Raw genomic sequence first — 13318 nt, forward strand, 5'->3', positions numbered from 1 at the left:
GTCCATCAGGAGCAACAGCTCATGTCTGTAGCATTACAGAACCCCTCACAGAGATCACCTCCCGCCAGCGACACAGCTCCCAGCTCATACAGCTGGGCAGACTGGAGCCCCTGAGGTCACGGCCCGACTCGGGGCACTGTGGCAGGGGACTCGAACCCGCCACCCACCAGTCACGAGCACAAAAAAGGCTCACCCACTACACTACCCCAGTGAGGGGTGCATTTAAGAGCCAGTAAACTTTACAGAAGCATTGTGAGAGGTTTTGAGCAAGAAGAGGTTCTGGAATATACAAAGTTAACAAGGAAGTTGTATCTTATATTTAATCTATATATAAGGAATGTACAGATTTACCAAAGTTAATGCTGAAATTCATCTGATTGGGCAGCAGGCAGGCAGCCCGTCCTGATTATAAAGAGATGCATCACCGTTGTTGGTTTGCCCAGTGGGAGAATCCATTTTACAAGGAATCACCCTGTTTTAGCTGATGCTTTTTATCCGAAGCGAATTCCAGTGGTACCCAGTTCGGCAGCAGGACCCCTTACCGGAGTGATCCGAGAGACATCCTGCCCAGGGGAACCCGGCGCTGCCCCGTACCCGTTCTCTGACCCTCTGAGCGCCCGTCCAGCCCCGTAGCCGGAGCCCCTGAGCCCTGACCGCTCCGCCTCCGGCCAGTGACTCACCGCACGCCGGCTCAGGACCGCCCGCGGCTCGGCTCGGCTCGGCTCTGTAATTCAGGGAGCCTCCCCACGCCGCCTGTTCAAAACCCATCTTCCACTTCTCCCCTCCTGGCAATATTTACACGTAATGTGTGTTTACGGTTTGGGGAGAAAAGTCAGAGCTGGGTAAATAACGGTTTGTTGTAAATGACCAGCCTTATCCACCACGTCTCTCATCCACCGCACAAGACGGCCCGGGAATAGAACGAGACTATTTTCTCCCCTGTTTTTCTCTTGTTGTTTTTTTTTTTTTGCTGATGTCGAGCAAGGAGTTATTTTTATCACGTCTGTGCGCGGATCGATCCAAACACTCGCAAAACGCAGGAACATACAGTTTGCATGAAATAGGGAAGGGGAGGGGGTGTGTGGGGGGGGCAGTCAGTAAAAGTTTATGCTTATGGCTCCGTGGGGTGGCTCTGGCCACGTCTGGGCTCGTGCTGTGAAAACGCTGGAGGCGGCCGCACGCGCTGGCGGCCCCTGCACAAATGTTCCGTCTCGAGGGCATTTTTTCCGTCCCGCGCGGCCGCGATCCCACGTCACGTGGTTCGCGTTTTCAGTCGAAAACTGCGAACATCGACTTAAAAGCGTAATAAACTGCACATGTCGGCGAGGCCGGAGAGACATTCCTCTCCTTGGTATGTCAGGGAACTAGTGTTACTGCAGCGCAGCCCCAGTCATGTTGTGGGTGTGTGTGCGCGGATTCAAACTAACATCTACATGAACGTTAATAACATTTTAATAAAACGTTTCACACGTCCCTCCTCATCACAAGCCTGGACTCTAATGTCGTCTTTGAAGGCGGCGAATTACATAGTACATGTCTTTTCTTGCGCTCGGGGTTTTGTTGCTATTTGTGCAGACCGTGCTGTTACAAATCTGTTTGGCTGAATTGAGCAACTAAGCCGGGCAGCTGGAGCTGGAGCCTGTGCCTAGTTACAGAGGCCGTCATTATCGCTGTTTGTCCAGTGATAGGGTTAGTCCCCTGGCCGGGGAGACGGGCCGATGAGGAGCGTGCCCCAGCGTGCCGGGGCGCCTCGCTAGCACAGCGCGCTGGCGGCCAGCCGGCTCCGGCACGGCGACGTCACAGCCCAGCTGGGCTAGATAAAGAGCCGGGCTCGGGCTGGGGCGCCTCACTGGTGTCGGATCAAGGCGAGGACGCGTCGGTCGCAGCTGCGGGATCTCCTCTCAGAACAGAGCCTAGCTTTGCAAGGTCAGTCCCAGACTTTTCCTCGGCTTAGCCGCTACACGGAGACGTGGAAGCGTCCCCAGAGCCGCGGTCGCCGTCTGCTGTCCGGGCTGGGGTTCGAGCCGTCGATCTGACAGCGAACGCGGAGTTGAGAGTGTTCGCCCGGCTTTGACTTGATCAGAGTTTACTTGCGTGTGTCGCCAATGCGTGAAGTGTGCGTTTGTGCGGCGCTTCAGTAAAACGAATAACTCCCCAGCTACCGCACTACGTTAATCGGCGATTTCCGTGAGCGGCGCTTTCCGGTCTGAACCCTTATGCAGCCCGGACCGAGACGAGGGAACGCGGCGGGCTGGGCTGGGAGTCGGGTTTGATCGCGGGGTAGGAGCTGCGCCGCTGGCTGCCCTGCTCGGACGCCCGTGACGTGTGTCCCCCCTCCACCCGAAACGGCCTGGAAACCGAACCGGCTGGGGGTGATGAGGAGGAGGAGGTGGAGTGCTCATGCGAGAGTAGGAGAGAGTGGGAGGAAGAACAAAGGGAATGTGCTCATTTATTAATGATCAAATCCACCTTAAAGTCTGGCTAAAAAGACGGGGAATGAAATGCCAAAGGCGGTTCTGCACAGAAAAGGTGAAGATGCAGGAGAGGCCCGGCTTGCTCTTTATAAACAGGCGCTCTGGGCTCTGACCCGCCAGCTCCAGCCAGGAGGGGCTTTCAGCTTCCTAACAGCCTGGCCTCGGGCTCTGGGAGGGTTGAGTTTCGGACACAGCCCCGGGACCCGCTGGCTCGGGAGGCCCGGCTAGGTTTTGCTTGGGATGGGCACGGATTCAACAGGAAAACACAGGAGGAGCCCAATGACATCCAGATGTGCAGAACCCAGGGAGCAGGGGCTGTGAGCTGGAATTCCAGATGTGCGGAACCCAGGGAGCAGGGGCTGTGAGCTGGAATTCCAGATGTGCGGGACCCAGGGAGCAGGGGCTGTGAGCTGGAGCTCGGCGAGCTCCTGTAACCCCTTCAGCGCCTGCGCGGACCGACAGAGGGAGAGCTCCTCTGCGGCTGGGGAGAAAACGAGAAGCATCTGCCGGCGGAGGTTTTTGCGGCCATTTTTACTGGCCTGAGTGCAGCTCCTGCCAGTCGCTCGCTTCCCCTCAGGTAGAAACACCGCCCTCTGCGGGGGCCCTGTCCCAGCATGCTTTGGCAAGGAGAGGTCTAGTCGCCCACCCCCGGGGGGGCCGGGCTCGGATCCGTTCACCCTCGCGGCCCCGGGCGGTCGTTTCTGACTCGAGCGCGCTTACAATCCCCGGAGAGGCTGGGAATGGTCTGGTAAGCGCTGTGGTCTGATGGTCTAATGGTCTGGTCTGCAAACGGGATCGGCTTTTTGTGCTCCACCCGCCCCTCAAGCGCTGACCTGGAGCCGATCTGCAGCCGATGGTGCCATCAGCTCAGCGGCGCCAGTGTGGCCCCTCGGCCTCCTCCTCCGGCGGGGGGCCCACAGTGCCAGCGAGAGATCCTGAGCCCTACCTGGCGCAGCTCGTAGTCACACGGCCGCCCACAAGGGGGCACTGTTGTGCAGCAGGCTAAGAACGCGGTCCGCCCAGTTCTGGGGTGCCTTGGGAGTCCTGATCGCAGTCCGTTAATGACACGGCCCCCGATTTTGGGGCGGCACTTCCAGGCTCGGCTGCGCTCCATGGCTAAGCCATTACAGAGCTTCAGGATGGGGTTCGGAGTGTTTGAATTTCAGGTGATCTGGAGCGGAGGGAATTCTGGCAGGGGTGCCTTGTGTGCCTGTGTCCCCAATGAGCGTTTTCTTCCTGCTGAGGAAGTTTTAAACCTCAGCGAACACCAGCAGTTCCATTCCATTGAGTTTCCAGGGCCGGACATCCGATGCCCCTCTCGGAGTCCAGCGGAGATTGATTCTTGCCGGGACCAGGGGGCAGCAGGAGTGCCACCGAACCGGCGGTTTGCGTGCCCAGAAAGGTGCCGGCGGGGAGGGAGAGTCTTCAGAATGGGCTGGTGTGGCCTGACTCAACGATCTTGGTGACCACTGGTGAAACCGGGCCTGGCATGAAGGCATTCTGGGAAATGTGGCTGCGACACTGCCGTTTTTTCCCCAAAAGACCCAAGATGATGACTTTGACGTAGGGCCCCGCCCTCCTCCACACTGGCCGGCAGACTGCACCGGTAGCCCCAGTGTTTGGCTGTCCTGTTTCCATGTGGGCTTGGCGGGAGCTCAGAGTCTGCAGGCAGGGTAGTGCAGGAGGACCCCCGTCGGGCCTGCTGGAAGCGCAGAGCTGCCATCTTGTTTTGCTCCCTTGGCTCTGGCATCGCGGCTGTCAGCGTCAGCGTCTGGGAGCAGAATCTGCACGAGACGAGCTGGGAAGGAAAACCAGATCCCTGCTCCCCGGAGCGACACGCAGAGGGAAAAGCCTCTGTCAGCACATTTCACGGGGCCAGGTGAGACCCTGTCAGGCAGGAGGCAAAGTCAAAACACATGGCTGAGTACAAACAAGCCCTGGAGCTGGAGACTGTGCGAGACCTCACTTGCACAAGGAAGCAAGGATCTCAAATACCCTCTGCCAACTCCCGCTGCCCCGAGGACGGCGCAGCTGTGTGGTCTGGGGTGGCAGGTAGGGCAGCTGGCCTGGTCAGCACTGAGGGGAGGTGCCCCTACACACTCACGGGCCGGTATCGTGCCAAAGAGACTTGCCTTGTCCTAGAGCTGCAGCTTGAAAAGACTTTCACTGACACTAAGAAAAATGTGTGATTTACCGACAGGCCCGGGGCTGAGGCAGTGAAACCAGAATCTTGCTGTAAACTCAAGAGAAAGCATCTTGACACAGCTGTTCTGCTCTGTGCTGAGACAGGTGTCCAGACGTTGGCCGGTTCAGGGACCTCCAGAGTGGCTCGGTGGGTCAAGACTCTCTCCTGAGGGCAGGTTGGGCTCTATGGTTCTGGTGTCACGGGTTTGAGCCAACCGTGACTGGGATTCTTCAACTGGCGGCACTCAGTTGACTCCGCGACGTTCCTGTCAGGCTTGTGGTGATGTCACCGCGTGCTACGCCTCACGATCGCCATAGAAACACAGGCCAGTGATGTCACAAACTGACGGGACTAACCAGAGTCCAGATGGCAGCTGACAGTGTGGGAGCCCTGTCAGCCGCCAAGTTCAATTCAATTTATTTTTATATAGCGCCTTTCACAACAAGGTTGCCCCAAGGCACTTAACAAAGCTGTGTGACAATACATGACGTTACAATAAAGAAAAGAGAAAAAGCCAGAAGACAACAGAGGAGAGGAACCCAAAACTCTTTAGTAAGGAGAACGAAAACCACTAGCTGTGGTCATAGACCTGGTGAAATGTGTCTGGTCGTTTTTCAGATTGTAATTGAGTAAAAAAACTAAAACGGTGTCAGGCATACCTTTACATGGGCCATGACAGATAACAGCAAAACAAACATGACTTGACTCGATGATGTGATTGCACTGATTTCTGGGAGTCTAAAGGAAATTCTGAAGACGGTGCAGTTTAGTTTTCACTGTGGGCCTCCTAGTGCAAAGCAGCTGATCATTTCACATAGGTAGTTATATGACTAGACAGCTCTCTATATTTGGCAACTAGCTGAACTGTCCTTAATCCAGCAGCCATATCACCCTGCAACTCACAACTGGCAACCCACTGGAGCTCAGCAGGTGTGAACCTGGTCAGTACCTGGATGGGAGACCTCCTGGGAAAAACTAAGGTTGCTGCTGGAAAAGGTGTTAGTGGGGCCAGCAGGGGGTGCTCACCCTGCGGTCCATGTGGGTCCTAATGTCCCAGTATGGTGATGGGGACACTATACTGTAAACAGACGCCGTCCTTCGGATGAGAAATAAAACCGAGGTTCTTACTCTCTGTCGTCATTAAAAATCCCAGGGTGGTGGGGATCCCCATTACCTGTAAAGTGCTTTGAGTGGAGTGTCCAGAAAAGTGCTATTTAAGTGTAAGCAATTATTATTAATTATTATTATTATTAGCACTCAGTGGACTCCAGTAAAGTCACTGACAGAACTACACAAGGGGAGAGGAAGTGGAATCATGGGATGGACTGTGGTCCTTCTGTACGCTAGCTCTGAGGCAGGGGGGGTCATGTCTTGAGTGCTGGGGGCAAAATAATGAAAGAACTAGTGATGAGACACTTTTTAAAAAGCCAAAATGTGTCTGTGCAGTGTTGCTGGTCGTGACCGGTAGGCGCGTGTCGTGTGGCTGTAAGTCTTCTCATTGCTCTGTCCTGCAGGAGCCAGGATGCAGAAGATCACCCTGTTAATGTGTCTGGGGGCGCTGCTGTCCCTGTCGAGCGCACAGCTGGTGAGTCCCCCCCCTCCTGTGTCTGCGTGTTCCTCCTAGCTCTGTCCGCCCTGTCCACTCTGTCCACTCTGCTGCCGGCCTGGCCTGTAGTGTCTACGCAGGTGCCCTGTCCTAGCCTGCACCTGGACAGGAGCCCACCTTCTGATCTTTAGCACTCCCTCAGAAAAAGCTGACCGTGCACAGAAAGCCCATATTTATGCAGCTGCAGACAAGTTCAGCATTTTTGACATTTCTTTGACATTGTTGTGTGTCGATATTTTGAAGGCCCTGCAGCTGTGCCTGTATTGCACTGGGAAACGCACTGAACCAGGGCCATCGGCGTTCCGGGGGAATTCTCACTCTTTTCCTTGCCTCCTCTCCCAGGAGCCCGATCCCAACGCGGAGACGGAGGGAGCCGCCGAGGAGGAGACCGAACTCTTCACTACGCCCACAACCAAGCTGGCCGCCGCCACCGCCAACTTCGGCTACAGCCTGTTCCGGGAGCAGGTGAACCGGGACCCCCAGGCCAGCGTGTTCCTGTCCCCCCTGAGCGTGTCCGCCGCCCTGACGCAGCTCTCTCTGGGTGAGCGGAGCGGGAGGAGGGGTCTGGGGCTGGAGTGGGGTGTGGTCAGGGGTCAGGGGTCAGGGGTCAGGGGTCAGGTAAGGGTCAGGGCTGGGGCTAAAGACACTAAAACGCACTTGAGTGTATGTAAGTGGAGCAAGCAAAGGCCTGTGAATCTGCAGGGCCAGCAACGGTCATAGGTAGTGAAAAACAAATATCTAACCCTCACTGAGATGTCATGTAGCACCTTTTCAGAATCCTGCCAAGTTAATAGTGTTAAGTTTTGCATGCTGCTTCCTGTGTTTGAGCCCATCCTGCAATGCTGTGTTTGTCCCACAGGGGGCTCTGCCGAGGCAGAGAGGAAGCTGTACAGAGTTCTGCAATACCACCACCTGCAGGACAGCCAGCTGCACAGCACCCTGAAGAACCTGCTGGCCAGCGTCACCTCCCCCAGCAAGGGGTTCAGCTCTGCCTCTCGCGTCTACCTGGAGAGGAGTGAGTGTCGAGCCGCCTGTCCTTCTACCCAGCATCCCCTCTCCCTTCCACCCACCTCGCTGTCTTCCTGTCCCCCTACCCAGCATCCCCTTCTCCCTTCCGCCCATCTGGGTTCTTCCTGTCCCCCTACCCAGCAGCCCCTTCTCTCTTCCACCAGCCTGGCTTCTTCCTGTCCCCCTACCCAGCATCCCCTCTCCCATCGCTCACCTGGCTGTCTTCCTGTCCCCCTACCCAGCATCCCCTTCTCCCTTCCGCCCATCTGGGTTCTTCCTGTCCCCCTACCCAGCAGCCCCTTCTCTCTTCCACCAGCCTGGCTTCTTCCTGTCCCCCTACCCAGCATCCCCTTCTCCCATCGCTCACCTGGCTGTCTTCCTGTCCCCCTACCCAGCATCCCCTTCTCCCATCGCTCACCTGGCTGTCTTCCTGTCCCCCTACCCAGCAGACCCTTCTCCCTGGCTTTGCTGCAGTGTTATTAGCAGCTCTGCCTCAGAAACAGCCGGAATGCAGATTCGCAGATGAATTCTTGCGTGTTGCCAAGGCGCCGGCAGGCTGTACAAGTGCAGCGCCCCTGTGGTCACAGCCTGGGCCTGGGCCGCCCGGCGGCGCTCGTGGGCACGGGGCTCGCTGAGCTGCGTCCGCGCGTCTTGTCTGTCTGTGCGTCCGCAGAGCTGCGCCTGAAGCTGGAGTACCTCAACTCCGTGGAGCGCGAGTACGGCGTGCGCCCCAAGGCGCTGACGGGCTCCCCGCGCGGCGACCTGAAGGAGGTCAACGACTGGGTGAAGCAGCAGACGGGCGGCAAGGTGAACAGCTTCCTGACCTCCAGTCTCCCCCGCAACATGGGCGTGCTGCCGCTGGGCGCTGCGTACTTCAAAGGTAGGCAGGGGGCGCTGTGGCGCCAGCTGAGTCGGGGGGCCCTGTCCACTCCAGTCCTCACGGCGCTGACCAGCTGATGCAGATGTTGTAAAACAACCTCTAGTATAAGGGACACTGTAGGGACGCAGAATACACTGCAGGGAATTCTCTCTCCTGACTTTTCTGGCTCAATGGCTCAATGTGAGCATTGGTGGTTCAGTGGTAGAATTCTTGCCTGCCAATGCAACATTAGATTCCTGGCTAATGCAACAAAGTTTTGGGTGGAGTGGTGGCACTATGGCTAAGGATCTGTGCCTGTGGCTGGAAGGCTGGCAGAGGAAGGCTGGCAGAGGAATCCTACCCTGTTGGGCCCCTGAGCAAGGCCCTTCACCCCAACTGCTCCAGGGGTGCTGTATAAATGGCTGACCCTGCGCTCCGACCCCCAGCTTCTCTCCCTGTCTGTGTGTCTCATGGAGAGCATGCTGGGGTCTGCGAAAAGACAAATTCTTAATGCAAGAAATTGTGTATGGCCAATAAAGTGATCTTATCAATTATAACCTTTAAGGTTTTGCAGGGACCTCAAGAGACTGGCCCAGGACTCCGATTTCTTTCAAGACAGGATCAATGAACTAGTGGCTTCCGTACCTGCAGGGCCGAGACGGGCTGAACGGTTCCTCTCCTTCGGAACCGTCCTTATGTCAGTCTTGAAACGGTCCCCCCCGCAGGTCAGTGGGTAACGAGGTTTGGCCAGAGCAACCAGATGGAGTCGTTCCAGGTGGAGGGGTCGGCGCCAGCCCGCGTGCCCATGATGAAAGAGGACAGGTACCCCGTGAAGCTGGGCATCGACTCGGACCTTCGCTGCAAGGTACACACAGGCAGGCCTCTCCCGCCAAGCCCCAAGCACAATTAACTGTTGGAGAAATATTTTCCCGCTTCCCCTTAAAAGAATCAGTCAGGAGTCCATCTCGAAAGTTAAAAGATTTTATTTTATGTGCATAGGAGTGAAATACACAGAGAATCGATACCGTTATACAGGAACGCAGGCTATGAAGCTCAGTAACCAATCGTGTTAAAAGAAGTGCTCTTAAGCAAATGGGGCAGAAGAAAATGAGCACGGTCTTGGAATGCTGACAATCTGATCAGAACAGGGAAGCATGATAGATAACAGACAACTAAGGACTGCTCCAGTTTAATCACTTTGAGAAAAATACACCAAGCATCTCTGTGTGTTTTGCTCCCATGCGCATTACATAAAGACTTCTTTTCACTCCTGAAGCAGACTCCCGACTCTTTTAAGGGGAAGTGGGGAAAAACTTCTCCAACAGAACACCGCACACGTGCACCTCTTGGTTTATGAATTCATTTGCACAAAAGAGCTGAGGTCCTCCCAGTTGTGCCCATGAGCAAATTCATGCTGTTGGCATTGTGCCCTCTGTGGGTGTTGGTAATGCCTCCAGAGAGGGTTAAGTATTCTGCTCTGGGAGATATCTAATTTGGATCAAACAGACGATCTATCATGGTTTTGTTTGTAAGCACATAACAAGGGTGGTGTAGTGTACTGGGTGGGTCATTGGGCTCATGACTGGAGGGTTGTGGGTTTGAGCCCCTGCTGCAGACACTGCTGTTGCACCTTGAAATACCAGATCTACATGTTTCTCAAATAGCTGTACATCAGGAGGCACTGGCTGGAAAGTTCCAAGGGGATGGTTTTTCAGAATCAAGGGGGCAGCTGTACGAACAGGAAAGTTTGGTAAATGAAGCGGTGCTGATCTGGCGTCATGTTTGCTGGTAGTGTTTGTGTGATCCTCCAAGCTCTTTACTGATGCCACTGCTTCATCACAGACTTTATCCTCAGCAGACAAGATCCTATTGCTTTCTGCTGTACAGCAACCTAAGCACAACTGCAATTTTTGTACAGATGATGCAATCAACTGAGACTCATTTCCTCCATCTGCTCCATCTAACAGCTGACAACCAGGACTTAGAAAGCGCTTTTTCTGAGCAGTGTGTACACAACAGATATAACCAGGCCTGGAGACATATTTGACAGCTGCTTCACGGATATTTCTCAGCTTGAATCAGATTTCACAGCTCTAGATGGCCCACAAAGTGAGAGGGGAAAACTGTTATCGGTCAGGAAGTGTCGTGCTCTGACAAGGGAGCTGTACAGTTGGGAGCTGGTGCAGTTTCAGAGCCACCTTTCACCACCAGTTTGAATCCAGTGACAAGACTGCAGGCACCGCGAAATACTCATGTTCAGCTGCTTTGAGGCTAAACTCATAGGATGAATTTGTCCAGAGCGTCCACATGTCCAGGGTACTACGAGGTCTACCGCTGTAGAACAAATGATCTTTAAGTAGGGAGCTGCGTCAGCATGCGTAGGCTGCAAAGAAACAAGTAAAAATTTATTCCATGCTGGAAGGAAAATAAAAAAGACAACTTTTCAGCTCTGGAGTCTGACACCTGAGAAGGCTCCACAGCCGAAATGTTGTCTCTTTTCTTTTCCTTGCAGCATAGAATAAATCTTTTCCTGTTCCTATGCACAATGCCTTTAGCCAGCAGCCATATCACCCTGCAACTCCCAGCTGGTAACCCACTGAAGCTCAGCAGGTGTGAGCCTGGTCAGTACCTGGATGGGAGACCTCCTGGGAAAGCTAAGGTTGCTGCTGGAAGAGGTGTTAGTGGGACCAGCAGGGGGCGCTCACCCTGTGGTCTGTGTGGGTCCTAATGCCCCAGTATAGTGATGGGGACACTATACTGTAAACAGGCGCTGTCCTTCTGATGAGACGTAAAACCGAGGTCCTGACTCTCTGTGGTCATTAAAAATCCCAGGGCGTTTCTCAAAAAGAGTAGGGATGTAACCCCAGAGTCCTGGCCAAAATTTCCCATTGGCCCTTATCAATTATGGCCTCCTAATAATCCCTCTCTATGAATTGGCTTCATTACTCTGCTCTCCTCCCCACTACTAGCTGATGTGTGGTGAGCGTACTGGCGCACTATGGCTGCCGTCGCATCATCCAGGTGGGGCTGCACACTTGTGGGGGTGGAGGGGATCCCCAATACCTGTAAAGCGCTTTAAGTGGGGTGTCTGGAAAAGTGCTATATAAGTGTAAGCAATAATAATTATTATGATAAATTAAGGCACCCCTGTGTTGGTGTAGCGCTGGCCTGGAACAGGGCTCGACTGGTACTGAGCTCTCCTGGTGAGATGTCCCCTCTCTCTCTCCAGATCGCACAGGTGCAGATGCAGGGCGATGTCAGCATGCTGATCTTCCTGCCCGACGACGTCACCCAGAACATGACGCTGATTGAGGAGAGCCTGAGTGCCGAGTTCGTGCACGACACCGTGTCCGCCCTGCAGCCCGTGGAGCTGTCCCTGGCCCTGCCCGCCCTGCGCTTCAGCTACTCCGCCGACCTGCTGCCCCTGCTCTCTGACATGGGTGCGTCCGTCCGCGGGCACGGGGGACCTGCGCTCTCCCAGGGCAATAATGGGGCCCCTGCCCCTCGGCGGAGGGCTCTGGGATGCTTTGTGATGAAAATTGCTTCATAAAAGCAATTATCACTATGCACCAATCCTGAGTTATCAGCAGTGCAACATCTAGGCACTAAGCAGATCAGAACTGACAACAGTCCAGCGTACAAGCACGCCACCTGCAGGTCGTTCTTGAGCGCATCAGTTTTGTGAAGAGGAAGACCTGTGGCACCTATCTCAGTTTCAGAAAAAAAAAAACAGTGAGGGGTGGGTCAATAACAATCATCATCATAATTTTCCTCAACACCACTTTGTGCTTCAGTCCTGCTCCAGAGTATTTTTCACTCCCGATTTCCTGCAAATCGTGTCCGGTCTCTGCACTGCTCCCTCTCGGCTCTGTGCGTGTGCGCACGCGCGCACACAGGTTATGAAATCAGAGCACATAAGAAATTGAACTGCGCACAAAAAATTAAATAATAAAAAGATCATAAAGTAAACACGGTCCTCAATTGAAAAATGCTAGATTGACCACATGAGACTGGCTGTTAGAGGCCCAACTGGGCTGTGTGCATTATTACCACTACTCGATCATCGATACCTGTGCTCTCGTGGTCTCGTACCTTCCTGCTCATGCTGGCTCCACACTCAGTCTCTATGACTGGGCTCGTGGGATCGCTGTCCCGGTCTGTTGGATCTCCATGCTGCTATGAGGATTACCATATTAACCAAAAATAATTTCAGGTGTACATGCACTTTGTCACTGCGGAAAACAAAATGCACAACTTGAAAGTTTTGTGCACACACAGGCCATTGAGAAGTAGAGGGAACCCTGGTTCTCTGCTGACCCACGCCTCTCCTCCGCAGGCCTGAAGGAGTGGCTGGCCAAGACGGACCTGGTGAAGATCACCTCCCAGCCCGCGAAGGTGGGCAGCGTGCGCCACAAGCTGGGGGTCGAGATGACGCCCGAGGGGGGTCAGTCCGTGGCCCGAGCCCCCCACCCCGAGGGCCAGGCGCTGGGGCTGTCCTTCCAAGTCAACCGCCCCTTCCTGTTCCTGGTGCGGGACGAGCCCTCGGGCGCCCTGCTTTTCATCGGGAAGGTGCTGGACCCCCAGAAACTGGGGCGGATCTGAGCGGCGCGGGATTCAGAGCGTCACCCGCAACATGCTACTCCCAGCGCAGTCAGAACGCAACACGCAGCACACCAGACATGGACGTCACGCAAAAAACAACCACGCGCAACATAGAAACTACAGCACACGGCATGCCTCAGCAGGAAACACGCAACACGCAGCACACAATCCACGTCAAATACAGCTTTTTACACTACACACATTGCGAACTTGCAAAAATGTATAGAAACAAGTGAAACTCCCTAAAAGAACACGCATTTCAGATAAAACTCCTCAGCTCTCCACACGGGCTCAGAACCTCACGTTCTGCAAACCCCAGGAACACACCAGAGAACACTCCGACAGAACCGGCCCCAGGAGAGTACTGCATCCTCCACCTTCGGCAGTGACCACCAGGGGGCGCCTTCCAAAAGAACACTGAGGGGGTGTTGCTGAACCAGCTTGGCTGCATTCACAAAGCAAAGCCCTGGTGTTTGTTTGAGGTTCTCCAGAAGAATGTCTTTTAATGTATTCTTCGACACAGTAATAAATATAGAAATATCAAACCCTCACGGATGACTCCCGTTGCATAATTAAAGTGACAT

At 54.6% G+C, this 13318-nt stretch overlaps 1 protein-coding gene across 2 annotated transcripts; it reads left to right on the forward strand.

Moving 5' to 3' along the window:
* The first annotated feature begins 1710 nt into the window (after positions 1–1710).
* On the forward strand, positions 1711–13285 carry serpinf1 (serpin peptidase inhibitor, clade F (alpha-2 antiplasmin, pigment epithelium derived factor), member 1). Of its 2 annotated transcripts, XM_069184221.1 has the most exons (9): positions 1711–1926; positions 4675–4806; positions 6174–6244; positions 6608–6806; positions 7125–7280; positions 7947–8153; positions 8858–8997; positions 11362–11572; positions 12469–13285. In XM_069184221.1, the coding sequence occupies exons 3-9, from the start codon at positions 6182–6184 to the stop codon at positions 12732–12734; spliced, it is 1242 nt and encodes a 413-aa protein (XP_069040322.1). In that variant the 5' UTR covers positions 1711–1926; positions 4675–4806; positions 6174–6181; the 3' UTR covers positions 12735–13285. The 2 variants fall into 2 exon arrangements, with proteins under 2 accessions (XP_069040322.1, XP_069040321.1); XM_069184220.1 differs by lacking the exon at positions 4675–4806 and having other exon boundaries at positions 1713–1926.
* Positions 13286–13318: the final 33 nt, after the last annotated feature.

The sequence above is a fragment of the Lepisosteus oculatus genome, chromosome 26 (assembly GCF_040954835.1).
Source record: "Lepisosteus oculatus isolate fLepOcu1 chromosome 26, fLepOcu1.hap2, whole genome shotgun sequence".
Lineage (NCBI taxonomy): Eukaryota > Metazoa > Chordata > Actinopteri > Semionotiformes > Lepisosteidae > Lepisosteus > Lepisosteus oculatus.

Bases quoted from the DNA above. Each gene is read 5' to 3' on its own strand.
- serpinf1 (XM_069184221.1), top strand. From the start codon at position 6,182: ATGCAGAAGATCACCCTGTTAATGTGTCTGGGGGCGCTGCTGTCCCTG. The intron at 7,281-7,946 runs GTGAGTGTCGAG...GTGCGTCCGCAG, and splicing joins TCGCGTCTACCTGGAGAGGA to AGCTGCGCCTGAAGCTGGAG. The intron at 8,154-8,857 runs GTAGGCAGGGGG...TCCCCCCCGCAG, and splicing joins GGGCGCTGCGTACTTCAAAG to GTCAGTGGGTAACGAGGTTT.